Source organism: Emys orbicularis, chromosome 20 (genome assembly GCF_028017835.1).
Source record: "Emys orbicularis isolate rEmyOrb1 chromosome 20, rEmyOrb1.hap1, whole genome shotgun sequence".
Classification (NCBI taxonomy): Eukaryota; Metazoa; Chordata; order Testudines; family Emydidae; genus Emys; species Emys orbicularis.
The window spans coordinates 3,747,568-3,763,030 of NC_088702.1; the positions used below are offsets into that span (position 1 = coordinate 3,747,568).

General features: G+C 52.1%; 1 protein-coding gene across 1 annotated transcript in view; it reads right to left on the reverse strand.

Moving 5' to 3' along the window:
• INSRR (insulin receptor related receptor) overlaps window positions 1-13,656 on the reverse strand; it is a 36,083-nt gene extending 22,427 nt beyond the window's left edge. Inside the window, exons 1-2 of the mRNA XM_065420019.1 lie at window positions 13,542-13,656; window positions 2,786-3,337 (exon numbers count right to left, since the gene is read on the reverse strand). Coding sequence (XP_065276091.1) covers window positions 2,786-3,337; window positions 13,542-13,656 — 667 coding nt within the window. The remainder of the gene's footprint in view (window positions 1-2,785; window positions 3,338-13,541) is intronic.
• Window positions 13,657-15,463: the final 1,807 nt, after the last annotated feature.

Here is a 15,463-nt window from a genome sequence, read left to right on the forward strand (position 1 = left end):
GGTGGGTTAGGAGCAAGGTAGATGGTAGAGAGATTACGGGCAGGTTACACCACCTGGAAATAGGTGTTTACAGTATACAGTGCAGCTACAAAATTGTGATGCTTTTTGTTTTCTGTGTACCGCCCCTTTAAAATTTCTACGCAGCAGCTATTCTGTTCGGGCAGTGGCTGCAGCTTGTTACCCGATGAGACACACACACACACTGTGCTCTCCCCAGAGAGACTTTACTTTTGTTCTTTCTTGCTATTGGTTTTGCCCCTTGATCTAAAAACAAAGTCATTTGAAGCTGAAAGTTAATACGTTTCCCTCTCTGTTTCTGCAAACTGTGTCAGAGCAGGGCACTTCTGTGAGCTGCTCACCAAAGCTAGTCCACTAAACGCTGGCAAGCCAGCTTCCCTACTTCTCTCAGTGACTCTTATTTATTTGTTCCCTCCGATCCTGCCACCTGTCACCTCAGGTGGCCAGCAGACGACACATGCTGGAAGGATTATCAACAATAGTACCAGTGAAATTTAAATAAACAAACTAACCGTTTTCTAAAAATAAATGTCCTCTAAAAGGTGTCACATCAACAGAACGCATGAAGGTGTGGTCAGTGCAGGATGTGTAAAGAGGCTCGTTCATGTTGGAATCACTGGGTGAAGGTCTATGGCCTATGTTATGCAGAAGTCAAACTAGATTCTCATAGTGGTCTAGCAATTCCTAGATTTTAAGACTAGGGTCCATCTAACCCAGTATCCTGTCTTTCACGGTGGCCAGCACCAGATGCTTGAAGGTCCAAGAAACCCCCTAATGGACAACAGAGGTATAACTTGTTCACATGTGAATTTTTCTTCTTAATCCTCTCAATTAGCAATTGGCTAACATGACGGTTTACATCCCTCGTGCATTTTTATCCTCTCTCGTGTAACCATGAAAACATCCATTAACCATGTGCAAATGTCCAATCCCTTTTCTGAATCCTGCTAAGCTCTCAGCCTTGATAACATCTAGTAGCAATGAGTTCCACAGGCTAATTACGCTTTGTATAGCATTTCCTGGGATCGGTTTTATAGCTCTTGCCTTTTAATTTCATTGAGTGCCCCTGGGATGATAGGCACAGCCAATGTCTGACTTTGCCACTCCATGGCTATACCGAATTCTTGCAAATAAATCTTGAGGCTGCACCACACCCTCACCCTCTACACGCAGATTTTGTCCTGTGTCAGTGAGGGGTGTGATTTTTTACTGATCTAGTTATACCAGCACAATCCTTAGAATGAACCCAGTTAGACCAGGATAAAGGTGAGTGGGGTAGCTTATTTCCCTTTCCTCAACAGGAATAGCTATAAACTGCATGTAAGCACCTTCATACCTGGACAATCCACACTACGGCCAGGTCTACACTTACAATTTACACCGGTCAGGGGTGTGAAAAACCATGCCCACCCCAGTGACGTAGCTCTGCCGAAACGCAGCATTGCAGACAGATGAGCATTGTGGTCGGCGTAGATAACACTGTCTGGGGAGGTGATGTTCCTACACCAGCAGAAAAACCCATTCTGTTAGCGAATGCTGACTCTACCCTAGGGGTACAAGCTCTGTAGTGTGGACATGGCCCCAGGGGTGTTTCTACTACACCGCTGTAGTGAAAACAGCACAGCTGCTGTGTGTAGACAAGCTCAGTTTCTCTCCTATACCATGAATGAAATCCTGGCCCCGATAGAGTCAATAGCAGACCTGCCAATGACTTCTCTAGAGGCAGCGTTTCACCCTAGATCCATCTATATCAAGCACTATTTTATGTCCCATATTTTAGCATTTATTATTATCCTGTAATAATATTGCATTCGTATGTTTAACTACTTAATTAACATTTCGATCACTGTAATGCCCCAACCAGGATCAGGGCCCCATTGCGCTAGGTGCAGGACAAAAGGATTTGAAGACACTGGGCCTGATTCTTACACCGAGGCCCCTTTTCAATGCCAGAGGGCCGTTTGCCACGGGGCCTGGTGGATTCCCCATCACTGGCAATTTTAAATCAAGATTGGATGTTATTCTAAAAGATCTGCCCTCGGTATTATTTTGGGGCAGTTCTCTGGCCTGCATTATTCAGGAAGTTCGACCACAGTGGCCCCTTCTGGCCTGGAGCGAAAAGGCAAATCAGACTCACAGTCCTGGCCCTGAAGGGTTTACGTCCACGTGACAAATGGCAGCGTCATGTTATCAACTTCATGAACATGACACTTTGACCACCTCACTTGCACTCCGCCCACTAGTCCCTCTTTCCCAGGGCTACTTTTAAAATACACCAAACTTCCGGGCCAACCCTAAAATGCAACCACCTCTGGGGCAGGCTGTTGGCAGCTGTTCAAGAGCAGCACCGCCGCTTAGGACAGGAAGCGACTCACAACCCTGCTTGAAACTGCGGAAGCAATGGAGGGACGTGGGTCTTCATTATGCGCCGCGGACCTTCCCGCGGACAGAGCGCCCTCTCTGGTTTTGAAAAGCGCCACACGCAGGCAAGAACTTGGTTTCATCCCTCGTGGGAAAGGCAGAAACTTAGACACCCCCTCGGAGCATAGGCTCAGAGAGGAGAGCACCCCTCGTACAGCACAGCCTTACCAGTCCCTGCAGAACAGAACTCCCCAGCAGTACCCTGTCTCCCAGGGAAGCATACCCCCTCTACTACAGCCTCAACACCACCACACGGTCTCCCATCCAAGCCCCCATCCCAAAGCAAAGCTGCTTAGCTTACCAAGCCGGCCAAGCACCTCAGAGCTAGAGCAGGGTAGACACCTACCTTTCTGGCAGTAGCTGGATGTCCAGCAGCGATACTCTAGATGCCCATTGACGCTGGTCTGGACGCAGGGCTTCTCCACGTCCAGGATGCCTGGGCACACGTCGGCACACTCCTCCACCTGCTTGTTGCTCACGATGTAGTTGTTCTCCACCGAGTCGAGCAGGAGCAGCCCCCAGTCGATGGTGGAGATGTGGCAGAGCTCCTGGTTGCGTTCAATGCGCACCGAGCCCCGCAGGATATCGGTCAGGCTGTGCAAGCCGATGTCCCTGAGGTGGGGCATCTCGAAGATGACCAGGGCATAGTTGAAGAAGAGGTTAGTGCCCCGGATGACAGACAGGTTGGGAAAGAGGTCACGCAGGCTCTCCAGCCCGTAGACCCGGAAGAGGAGCAGGTACTCGGTGATCATGATGAGGCGGGGGAAACTGAGGCCGCGGAAGTCCTCGGCGGCGGTGGTGAACATGAGGAGGATCTGCAGGTTGCCCTCGATGATGGTGCAGTTCTCCAGCTTCCTCAGCTGGGAGACGTCGTTGCGGATGTCCATGCTGCAGCAGACTGTAAGAGAATAACACAAGGCATGAGCCCTCCAAGCCAGCCCAGTGCTAAGGGCCTTGGCCTAGATTTTGGGGAACCGGCCTTCGATTCCCCACTCACTTAGACCCAGCTTCTCACTGTTTCATTTCAGGTTGGGTCAACGATAGTTACTACGTCCAGCTGAGCCCCTGCAGTGCCACATGGGAGATGTAGTTCTAGGTCTCAAACGCTTCCATTCGGACTCTGCTCCCTGCTAGGACTACATCTCCCATGATGCATCACGGTTTCCAGCTGCGGCTGAATTGCCACAGTGTGTCATGGGAGGAGGAGTACGGCTAGGGAGCAGGACCCATAAAGGAACATAAGGGCATGAAGGATGCAGAACTACAGCGCCCATGAAGCACTGCGGTGGCTCAGGCGGCCGTAGTGATTAATGTTGACCCAAAACAAAACATTTAGACATTTCCAAATGGACGGAACTCTCTTTTCTACAAAGTTTTGATATTTTGACTTTTTGTCCCGATTCAACATGGAAAAAAAACAAACGGTCAAAATCCCAGAATTTCCCACGGGATGGAAATTCTGTTTTTCTCTCCTCTCTGCAGCACTCCGATGTGTGCTAGGAAAGCAGAACTGGCACCGTTTTAAAATCGATTTGGTTCAACCCAGCAAATAACTGGATGTAGACGCAATCAGAATGATGGATAGATACAGATGGAGACAGATAAAGTGGGGGGTGGCTTGATAGATAGATAGATAGATAGATAGATAGATAGATAGATAGATAGATAGATAGATAGATAGATAGATAGATAGACATGGCAACAGAAAGGTAGACAGATAGATACACATGGTGCCAGAGGGTATGTCTACACTGCACTGTAACCCCAGGGTTAGGGGGACTCAAGGCAGCTGACCCGTGTTAGAGAACCTAGGGCTTGAACGTCTATATTGATTCTTAATGGGTTGCTAGATTAGATGTGTTGCCTGTTAGTTACTTCCCCATAGTTTCTCAATGGAAGTTTCCAGCTCCTCTGGGCTTCCACTGATTGCCTCACCTAGTGCTCCACACAGTGGGGAAGGGCTGGTACCTGTGGGAGGAAGGGATGGAAAATCCCAGCAGCCAAAGGCAGGTGCCCTTCGGAGCCTGCCTTCAGGCAGATGAGCCTGCAGGGAGACACACCCTAGCACACACTGGGACACTCCTGCCCAGGGGAATCGTGTCCCCACGTGAGGGCAGCTGGATCAGCCAGAAGGACAGACTCTGCAGGCCGAGGTGCGTTGGGAGCTTCAGCCAGTCCAGATGAGCCCAAACCCCCTGGACAGTGGGAGATCTGTGCACCAGCCCCCTCCCCTTTGTATCGCAGTAGCCTATAAATCAGTGATTCTCAAACTTTTGTACTGGTGACCCCTTTCACACAGCAAGCCTCTGAGTGCGACCCCCCCTTATAAATGAAAAACACTTTTTAATATATGTAACGTCATTATAAATGCTGGAGGCAAAGTGGGGTTTGGGGTGGAGGCTGACAGCTTGCGACCCCCCCATGTAGTAACCTTGTGACCCCCTGAGGGTCCCAACCCCCAGTTTGAGAACCCCTGATGTAGATGATCCAGCCCCAGGGGCTCTGATCCACCAAGACCAGAGTCCCATTGTGCAAGGTGCTGCGCATATGTGTCATACGGGACATTCCCGTCCTCAGAGAGCTTACAATCTAAAGATACAAGACAGGCAAAGGAAGGGTGATTATCTCTAGGTTACAAATGGGGGAAACACCCATATTAAGTGATTTGCCCAGGGTCAGCCAGGCAGCCCGTGGCAGAAGAAGGACTGGAACTCAGCTCTCCTGTGCCCCAGGCCAGTGCTCTAACCAAAGACCAACCTTCCTCCCTAGAGCCTGCTGTTGGCACACCTCTATAATCCAGCCTCTTCCCCACCCCCACCCCCCTGCATTTCCCTCCACCCAAACCTTGATGGGCACAGATGGTCATAAAATATGGCTAAACAGCATGGTGGTAACATATAAGACAGCGTGGATCAGTGGTTAGAGCACTCAGCTAGGACACCGGAGACCTGGATTCTATTCCCAACTCTGATGCTGGGTGATCTTAGACAAGTCACCCTCTCTGCCTCAGTTTCCCCACCTGTCAAAGAGGGATAATGATACTGACCTCCATTGTAAAACACTTTGAGATCTACTGATAAAAAGCAATATGGTGATATTATCATTATATGCTGAACCAAAGGCCCAGGTCCCAAACCACCTAAATTTTGGAGAATGGAGGGAGTGGTTTGAAATAACGGTCTGAATTTTGTGGTGGTGGCCTATATCTGTACAATGAGCAGAACCAAAGCTCCATGTTGGATCTGAGTGAAAGTGTTTGGGTTTATTTCCCCCACCCTGTCCCTGCCCCCAGGAAAATTTTTGGAATGAAAAGGAAATTTTTCCCCGGGAAATTTTGAAACAAAACTTTTTCATTTCAATTTGATTCCAATCAAAATTTGAGTCATATTGAAAAAAAACGGCCCTTTCATTCCAGCGTTGGAAAAAAACAAGTCATCTTGAATCGAAACCTTTTGTTTCATTTCAAAATCTCCCCGTGGGAATAATCAAAACTTCCATTGAAAAAAAAAGACCTTTCCCAGTGGAAAAAAGTCAGTTTTGACACCACCCACCCTAAGAAAATCTGAGATTTTTTCATCAGGAAAAAAGTGTAGTGGAAACATTTCAGTTGGTCCTCCACATACAACCCACCCAATCTGCAGGGGTGTTGGAACAATTTGTATAGTGGGGGTACTGAGAGCCATTGAACCAAACTGTAAACCCTGTATATGATGGAAACCACGTCCAGCCAGGGGTTCCAGCACCCCGATGACCTGCCTTTCACAGCGCAGCTCCATCTTTAGCTAGCACACTGCTCCAACACACAGGCTGGAAACCACCTCATCTGGCTGGTAGCAACCATCCGAGCTCCCTGGCATCTGATTTTCTCATCCCCAAGCGCCTCTAATCTCTCTCCCATGGCTGATATTTACCGAGGGGGTTAAGTAACCTCCTGAGAGGTTATTCTCATTAAACCCCCCCCCCTTCCAGGCCAGCATTGCTAAATAGGTGTGTGTGACACCAGGTCACACACAAACACAGCATGTTCTCAACACCCCACGCCCAGAGAACATGCACTTTCTGTCCCACACAGGGATTTCTGATTTGTTGCCCAATGGTTTTATATACACATTTCCCAAGCAATTAGAGGAAGGATGGTCTTCGGGAGAAAGCCCTGAGCAGGACATCACGCAATCCTCAGTTCAACTCCCAGTTCTACCTCAACTCCCCCTGCACGAACCTGGGCTAGGTTCTTGCTGCCTCATTTCCCAGTTAGGACAATACTTCTGTCTTGCCTTGCTATGTACAGCCCCTAGCGCAACAGGACTCTGGTCTCGGCTGGACCCTCAGTGTCCTATTGTAACGCTCTGAATAACTGATTCTGGAGCATGCTCTGTGCTTGTGACTTTAAAAAAAAAAACCAAATCCATTCAAATCACACATTGGGATTAACTTTAAGCACTGTTCCCCAGCACCACTATTAAACCAGCAGGGCCCTTTTACATCAAACAAGGATAAAACAGAATACGGTTTTTAGGAACAGGTTTTGCTGATCTGCAGCTGCAGTGCAAATGATTTATTTAGAGTCTAACCATTCACATTATATAGAGTCAAATGTTTGAAGTATATTAAGGCCAGGTTAGCACATGATGACACATTTATGGATTATGAGAATTATGTACATTAAAAAGATTTAATAGAAACAAACCCAAGCAAACCAGAAGTGCATTTCTTCACGACTAGCGTCCACCAGGGAGCTAGCCCGCCACAGCTATTCCAGACAACTTCCCCGTCGTGTCCTTTACCCTTCTGAGACCTGTCATGGAGGCCCACTCAGTTTACTATGTCTTTCTACAGAGCCTTCAGCCCTGTCTGCTCAGAGGGGACAATAGATGACTGAGGGCGCTAGGTGCCAATTGCAGAGGTCACCGGTTCTTGCGCTGTAACCTGCCGGGCGCAGCGGCTCTGCTGCCCTTCTCCCCCTGGCTGAGAGGCCTGTAGACACCAGCTAGGTAGTTGCCCATGGACGTGGTGTGGAGAAAGTGAATAAGGAAAAGTTATTTACTTGTTCCCATAATATAAGAACTAGGAGCCACCAAATGAAATTAATGGGCAGCAGGTTTAAAACAAATAAAAGGAAGTTCTTCTTCACACAGCGCACAGTCAACCTGTGGAACTCCTTGCCTGAGGAGGTTGTGAAGGCTTGGACTATAACAGGGTTTAAAAGAGAACTGGATAAATTCATGGAGGTTAAGTCCATTAATGGCTATTAGCCAGGATGGGTAAGGAATGGTGTCCCTAGCCTCTGTTTGTCAGAGGGTGGAGATAGAAGGCAGGAGAGAGATCACTTGATCATTACCTGTTAGGTTCACTCCCTCTGGGACACCTGGCATTGGCCACTGTTGGTAGACAGGGTACTGGGCTAGATGGACCTTTGGTCTGACCCAGTACGGCCGTTCTTATGTTCTTATGTGAAGGACTGAGCCCAGTTGCTAGTGAGGACTGGCCCCGGGACTGGAGCTGGGGGTCCCCCTACCCTACCCGACTGTAATACTGGAGTCTCCCATAAATGTTCCTTTGCTGGAAGAAACTGCCTGAACGCTCTTCTGCTCAGAACAGGCCAACATCCAACTCTGCAGGCCCCTAAGCCTGTCCGGCCACTGGCCAGGAAATTCGCCGAGGGTCTGATATTAGAGACCAGCGGGCAGGGAGCTGCATGCCACCCACCCCATATCTTCCCATCCTGCCGCTCGGCATGGAAGCGACGTGCTGGTCACCAGCTTGACAGAGCAACGGGGGCATATGGAGACCACACTTCCCAGCATGCAATGCTCCATCAAGAACCAAGCCGTGGGGCAGTAGCATTGTCTGGGGGGGAGGCTGTCAGGAGAGAGCACTGCATGATGGGCTACGTCATCCCCATGGCCAGCCAGTCCCTCCTGAGTTTCGCAGGAGGTCAAACTCCTGGAGCACCGTTCTGGCTTCAGAAACCTAGGCCGCTCCCCCTTCACACCGCAAGTGAAACCTGATGCTGAGTTATTATCAAGAGAACAGTTTTTAGGGCAGCCTGCTTTCCAGCACAAAATTTACAGTAAACACCAAAAATCAAACACAGTGAACTTGGCTTCAACCCTAAACACGCCACCTGCCAGGAAAACTCTTCCAGGGGGAAGTAGCAGCAGCCAAAGCTTCGCCAGGGAGCCGTTCGGGGGAGAGGATCATAGAATCATAGAATATCAGGGTTGGAAGGGACTTCAGGAGGTCATCTAGTCCAACCCCCTGCTCCAAGCAGGACCAATCCCCAGACAGATTTTTGCCCCAGATCCCTAAATGGCCCCCCCAAGGATTGAACTCACAACCTGGATTTAGCAGGCCAATGCTCAAACCACATGGCTCAGGGATTTGGGAATCTTGCAATAACTTAAGAAGGGCTTTATTTCCCGTGCACGCCTCAAGTCCCATGCTCTGTCAGCTCCTGGAAGGGAGCCGCCTCCTGGCAGATGGTTCTTTATTTCTCCCCTGCCTTGCATATCGGGATATCCTTTACCCCTGTGCAAAACCCTTCCAGGCCTGCTCCTCCGCCGGTGGAAATCAGCAGCTTTGGCCATTCCCGCCAGCGGAGATGCTGAGCCCACGGGCTGGGCTGGTGGCAGTGTTGCGCCCAGTTCGCACAGGTGGCAGCGCCAACCCGAGGAGCGGCGCAATGGAGCAAAGCTGGCGGAGCTCACGTTTCTTTTCACCTTTGCCCCATTTTGCAGCGCCAGGCTATTTCTGCCTTGCATTTCGGGCACGCCGCCAGCCGACTTCAGCGGGCATCGCCGGTGGCACATGTCACAGCCAGTAGTTTTCCCACCTCCCAGCTCTGTTTAGCGCAAACACGCTTTTCAATTGCAGCTCTGTTATTACTGTGGTCATTCATTAACCCCATTGCCCTCTGCCAGAGCAGGTGAGACGCTCGAGGGCCCCCTCGCTTGCCAGCCAGCAAATTGTGTTTTGACTACATTTTCTTTATTCTTTTCATTGACACTTTGCTTTTCATCCCCCAACACAGTCTGTGCCCTGTGCAGCTCTGAAAGGAGATGCCAGGTGCTGCGATTTTGATTCCCCTCCCCTCTGTTTGTAAATACAAAGGGGTTTCAGGTTTTATTCCCTGACTATAAATCCAGACAACACGTGCGAGGCAGCAGGCGATTGTCCCCGAAGGTTGTAAGCACCAGATATTTTTATATACTGTAATTTAGGGCCAGGGGACTGCAATACTGCCACTGATTGCATCTCCGTTCCAGGAACTCCTACCCAACACCGTCCCCCAGAGAATCGCATTAGTAGAATGACATATAAATGTTCCAGGGTCACCTAGCTAACTCCCAGAGTAACCCATGTCTCTACAGTATTGCTGTGAAACTCGCCAAGGACATTAGAGACGGCGCCTGCACCTAAATTCCAGAGGAAAGCTTACGGCTTGACACTAAAGAGGGAGGGTGACCTAGTGGTTAAAATGCTGGCTGACGAATCAAGAGATCTAGCTCTGCTCCCAGCTCCCTGTAAGCCTAGTCACTAACATTGCCTGTTATCCTACAGCCGTGTACAGGGTTAGCAAAGCAGGCTGCACAAAATGCAGAGCGATAGAGAATCAGACCTTCAGTTTCCCCACACGTAGCCCCAGCTGACAATCATTCCTTTGTCTGTCTGGGCTTTTAGACTATACACTCTTCAGGGCAGGGATTGTCTCTTAGAGTGGGAACGTACAGCCCCGAGCACAATGGGTAATGATCTCATGTAGGGCTGCCGGGATATCAATTATAATAATCTTTATTATATATGAGCGACAGGAGATGGATCACTTGATGATTACCTGCTCTGTTCATTCCCTCTGGGGCACCTGGCATTGGCCATTGTCAGAAGACAGGATACTGGGCTAGATGGACCTTTTGGACGTTCTGTGGCCCAGATACTGTGGGAAAGATGGGGTTTCAAACCCCCAAACTGGGGCTAGTTCCCATCCAGGGTTTGTATCGGGATCTTACAGTGGCCGCTGTCTCGGGGTAACGAACACAGGGCACGTGCCAAGAGAAGCTTGGATCTGGAGCCAGCGCTGAGATTTTGATCCATCTTTTTTCCCCCTAGGGGTGACCCAGATCACGCAGTGCTTTATCAAGCCACAAAATCAAATGACCAGATCCCCAGCTGGAGTCAATGGGTCAGATCCCCAGCTCCACTGGCTAATGCATTTGGCCCAACAGGGTCCAAGTCTCCTCCTATTTACGCTCACCTAAATCAGGAGCGATTCCATCAGACGCTTTCCCTGTTTACGGCGCCCCAGCAGGTCTGTTCACACCAGCACCAGCCAGCTGCTCAGAGCGGGGCGAGCCCCAGAGGTGAGATCCTGGGCCCCTTGACGGGAATGACAAAAATTCCCACACCCCTCTGCACTGGTGAGGCCGGACACCCCCCTCCCGAGTCTGGGCATCCGTCCCCGCCTCGTTTGCCCCTGCCACAAACCACAGCCAGCAGGAAAGGCAGCCATGCCTGATTCACTCCTCTAAGGCCCCGATCCTACCTCACCTCCCACCAAGGGGGCAGAGGACCTGAGGAGAGAGGCTCAGAACCCAGCAGCCTTCCCGTGGGACTGGAGTTGGGAAAAAAACACAGCTCCCATGCAGGGTCACAAGGGAAGTGGCGTTCCCCCTGGCGGCGCACCGGCATCTTCCCAATAGACACCCCAGCGGTGCTCTCCACCCGGGTGCTGGCCTTTTAGGCAGACGGGCTCCCAATAAATGTGTAGGTTATAAAAAGCCCCAGCCCCCAAAGCCACGTTCTCTATTACCCAGCAGCCCCCAGGACCCAGCACGGCATTCTGTGTTCCTAGGCCACTGCTCCGACACAGCATCCCATCCTCTGTCACCCCCAAACCTCTGCGGCTGCGTCCTCACTGGGCTCCAGTGACACACATCCTTTATAACAACATGGCTTAGTCCTGCTCCACACCCATCCCCCTGAGGCTCTCAAAGGGCTTCCCACACACTCATTATTAGTTCAACCTCCCCCCACTGCGAGATGGGTCAGTATCATTTCCCCATTATTCCCCATTACACAGATGGGGAAACCGAGGCACTGGGCCGGGTCGGGACTTGCCAGGGGAGGGCCCAGCAAAGGAGCCAGGTGTCTAGATTCCCATGCCCCTGATCTCAGCCCGCAGGCCACACTCTAGCAGAGCTCAGGGCTCTTTACCGGATTGCATTGCTTCTCTTTCCAGTCCCAAAGCCCAGAAATAGCTATTCCCCTACCCCCTTGCTCCCCACATCTCCATGGGACAGTTTTGGATTTTCTCCGATCAGCCTCACTTCACGAGCCATTTCATTGCATCGGGCGCAGCGTGAAGAGCAGGGGTTAAACTCTTGCCTTTGATCCCAGCCCCGCTGATGTCTTTGTTTCAATTCCTCCAGCCCCCTCTTAGCTACAATTTTCCACTTTCAAGTCTCTTTCCATGACTCCCTGCAAACCTGAATTATTTATTGCCTGGACTCCTGTGTTCCTCACTCCACCGGATCAACTTCTCATCACCAGTCAAAAGCCCCTTAAGAACCCAAATAAGCAGCTACCACCCCCCACCCTGCCCCAAAAGTTCCTGCTTGTTCCTTTTTGCTTCAGAACCTGGCGGGGGGGGGGCGTCGTCTCTGTGTTTTGAAGTCAAACGGCCAGTTTCTCACGGACACTTTGGTTCATCCTTACATTGAAAAATGAGGGAATCATTGACGGTGAAAGTCCAGTGTGTTTAGCAACAAAGGACCCTGCAATTTACTAGACTGTTTCAGAACAGGGGGCCCATCTACCCCGGTATCCCGTCTCCTACTGTGCCCAGCGCAAGCTGCTTCCAAGGAAGGTGCAGAGAGCCCTGCGGTTATGGGAGAACGACTGGGTGTGAGTTACAATGGGCCATTTTGTTCCCTCCTAGGGGTGGCTGGGCCACAGAGAGCCGGCTGCAGCACGGGTTCTTTTAGCTCAGGCAGGAGGCAGTCACAAGTCTTTCGATCCTGAGGTCCCAGATCCAAATTACCATGCCGACCTGGAGGCCCCATTATAGTAGGGGCTGCACGGACACAATAGTCAGAGACGATCCCTGCCCCTGAGAGCTCACAATCCAAGTAGAGACCAGCAAATGGAGGATGGTTGTCCCCACTTTACAGATGGGGAAACTGAGGCACGGAGCAACAAAGTGACTTAACCAAGGTCACACAGAGAGTCAGCGGCGGAGCTGGGACCTGGCCCCCGCTCTCCCAAGTCCCATTATTATTTTGCTATTTGTATTACAGTCAGACCTAGAATTAGAGCACCTGATGTGCTGGGTGCGGCACCTACACATAGCAAGAGGCCATCCCTCCTCCAGGAAAGCTGACAACCTCAAAAGACACATGTGAGACGGAAAACAGGCACAGAGGCACCCCTTCCCCTACCACACAAACTAGGGGTCACCCGATGAAATTACTAGGCAGCGGGTTTAAAACAAACAGGAGGAAATACTTCTTCACCCAACACACACAACCTGTGGAACTCAATGCCGGGGGATGTTGTGAATGCCCGGAGCGTAACTGGGTTCAAAAAAGAGCTAGATAAGTTCCTGGAGGTTAGGTCCATCAATGGCCATTAGCCAAGACGGTGAGGGATGCAGCCCCGTGCTCTGGGTGTCCCTAAACCTCAGACTGCCAGAAGCTGGGACCAGCTGACAGGGGATGGATCACTGGCTAATTGCCCTGCTCTGTTCATTCCCGCAGAAGCACCTGAGACAGGCTAGTCGCTAGATGGACCATTGGGCTGACCCGGCACAGCTGCTCTTATGGGACTTGCCCAAGGTCATGGAGCAGGCTGGGTGCAGATCCGGGAACAGGAGCCAGGATCTCTTGCCCGCCAGCCTTGTGCTCCATCCACTAGCCCCCCACTGCGTCTGCAGTCCCAGCCTGCTGCCTTAACCCTCGCCTCTGGGTCACCCACCCGTCCCATCCCGCTCAGCCTCCACCGGGAGAGATTCTGCTGAGGCCGCGCACCCCCAGCCAGTCGAGTCTAGTCTCTCTCGGCGACCCAGGAGCAGACTTTCGAGGCCTGCTAGCCAGGTTGGGGAAACTTACTTCCGGGGGTGGCCAGCGCAGGCACAGGTGGGATGAGGCCGAGCAACAGCAAAGCTATCCCGAGCGGCAGGAGGCAGAGGGACGACGGTGCCACTGTCTCCTTCTCCGCCCCCATGGTCCACGAACAGAAAATCCCCCGGCCGTTCTCCAAAGCGAGGCAGAATGCACACCCGCCCGCGCCCCCGGCAGCTCCTCTTATGGGGCAGAAAGCAGGCGCCAACCTGGCTGTGGAGCTTGGGAACAGAGGGACCCCAGCGCCTCCCACTTCATTCCCAGGGGACTGGCAGGGACAGCGCCGCTCCTTGGCCTCCACCGCAACTGGCCTCGATCCACCTCGCTCCGGGCTCCAAGGAGAAAGCCCCCGGCTTCTGCGCCCCCCGATTCCCGTGCTGCGTGCAAAGGGCTGGGCGAGCAGCCGAGCTCTGAGCCTGCACCAAGCAGCACACCTGGGCGCAGACAACAGGGCGGAGCTGCCTCCCGCCCTCCCCAAGTGCAGCCAAGTGAAACACCAGCCAAGGGGTAGGGCCAAAGCGCTCCCACCTTCGCCTAGGGGCCCGCCTCCTTCCACCGCTGCCCTGGCTGGGATGCAGGCAGCATGGTGACATGGTGGGAGCTGCCAGGCCCCGAGCAGGCGCGAGGGGCCGGGCTCGGGTTCACTTTTGTTTTCAATTGCTACATTCAAAATATTTAGCCTGAAAACTGAACCGAGATGAGGTTGGGCCAAGGCCGGGGGTGCTTGTTTGGAAAATAAGGAGCCAGAGATTGACCAGGCAAGAGAGATTCCCCCAAATGCGCCAGCTAACTGGGAGGCGGGGGTTGCAGCCAACAGCCCCAGCTCCTCCACCCATCAACTGTACGACCCCCTGGCAAGTCTCCGGGCCTCAGTTTCCCCAGCTGTCACGAGGTTGGAGGATTGGGGTGCTGCTGCTGGGGGAACATGGTGTGACCCTTCATTATGGATCAGTGCCCAGACGCCACAGGGATGGGCGCGATTGCAGAGGCCCCTGGATGTTTTTTTCCAAAAAAACATATCACAAAATTTCAGGGAAAACTTTCAAGCCCAACGGGATGTTTTTTTTTCTGCCTCTCATTTCAAACTTCTTGCAGAGAATCCCTGCTCTCCCCCCCCCAGCCCCGGGTGAAGGGACCTGCGCAGCACCTTGGCCAAATAGCCCACACAACCAGCAAACAGCTTGGTGCAACTGGAGCAGGGGTCTTTTGACCCACTCCTGTTGTACTAGAGCAGGGCCGGAAATGGCCAGATCTTCTCCTGCCCCAGCCAGCTAGACTGGCCCCTCTCCCCTCACCTCTGGGAAGAGCAGAAGCCTGATCAGGAGCAATGGTTGCTTCCTGCCTCCTTGTCCCCTTCCTCAGCAGCAGAGGAGGGGAGGGGACGGGCCCTTTGCAATGCAGCACTTACCCCCGTCCCCTTCTGGGGTGCAGCATGGGGGTACCGTGAGATGTCAGGCCGGGGCCGGGGTTCTGGAAGGGCAGTGGAGCAGGAGAAAAGCTGGCCTGATGGGTGGCTTCTGCTTTGTACCCGGTCGGTCGCCCCAGTTTGTGGGATCTAGCCACAGCGGAGTAACTCGCATTCCCGCCGCCTCACCTCCAGGATGGATCAAGCAGGGGAGCGTTCTACCGCAGACACAGTTTTCACCGCTCTTTGGTTAAAGGAACTTTTAATGGCACGGGCAGTAACTACCTGGCTGCCAATTTTCGAGGCCGAAGGGGCGCATTAGATCTGCACCACTAGGGACTCTGGCTTTCAGCTTAACGAAACAAACCACCACTGCTCTGATCGGCTGCTTTGCCAGGGAGCAAGCCCCAGCTCCCAGGCCTGCCTTTCTCCTTGACAATAGTAACCTGGGGTTTATGGCAAACTCAACTGCTTTTCTGAGTCAGTGGTTTCACGGAACGGGCTC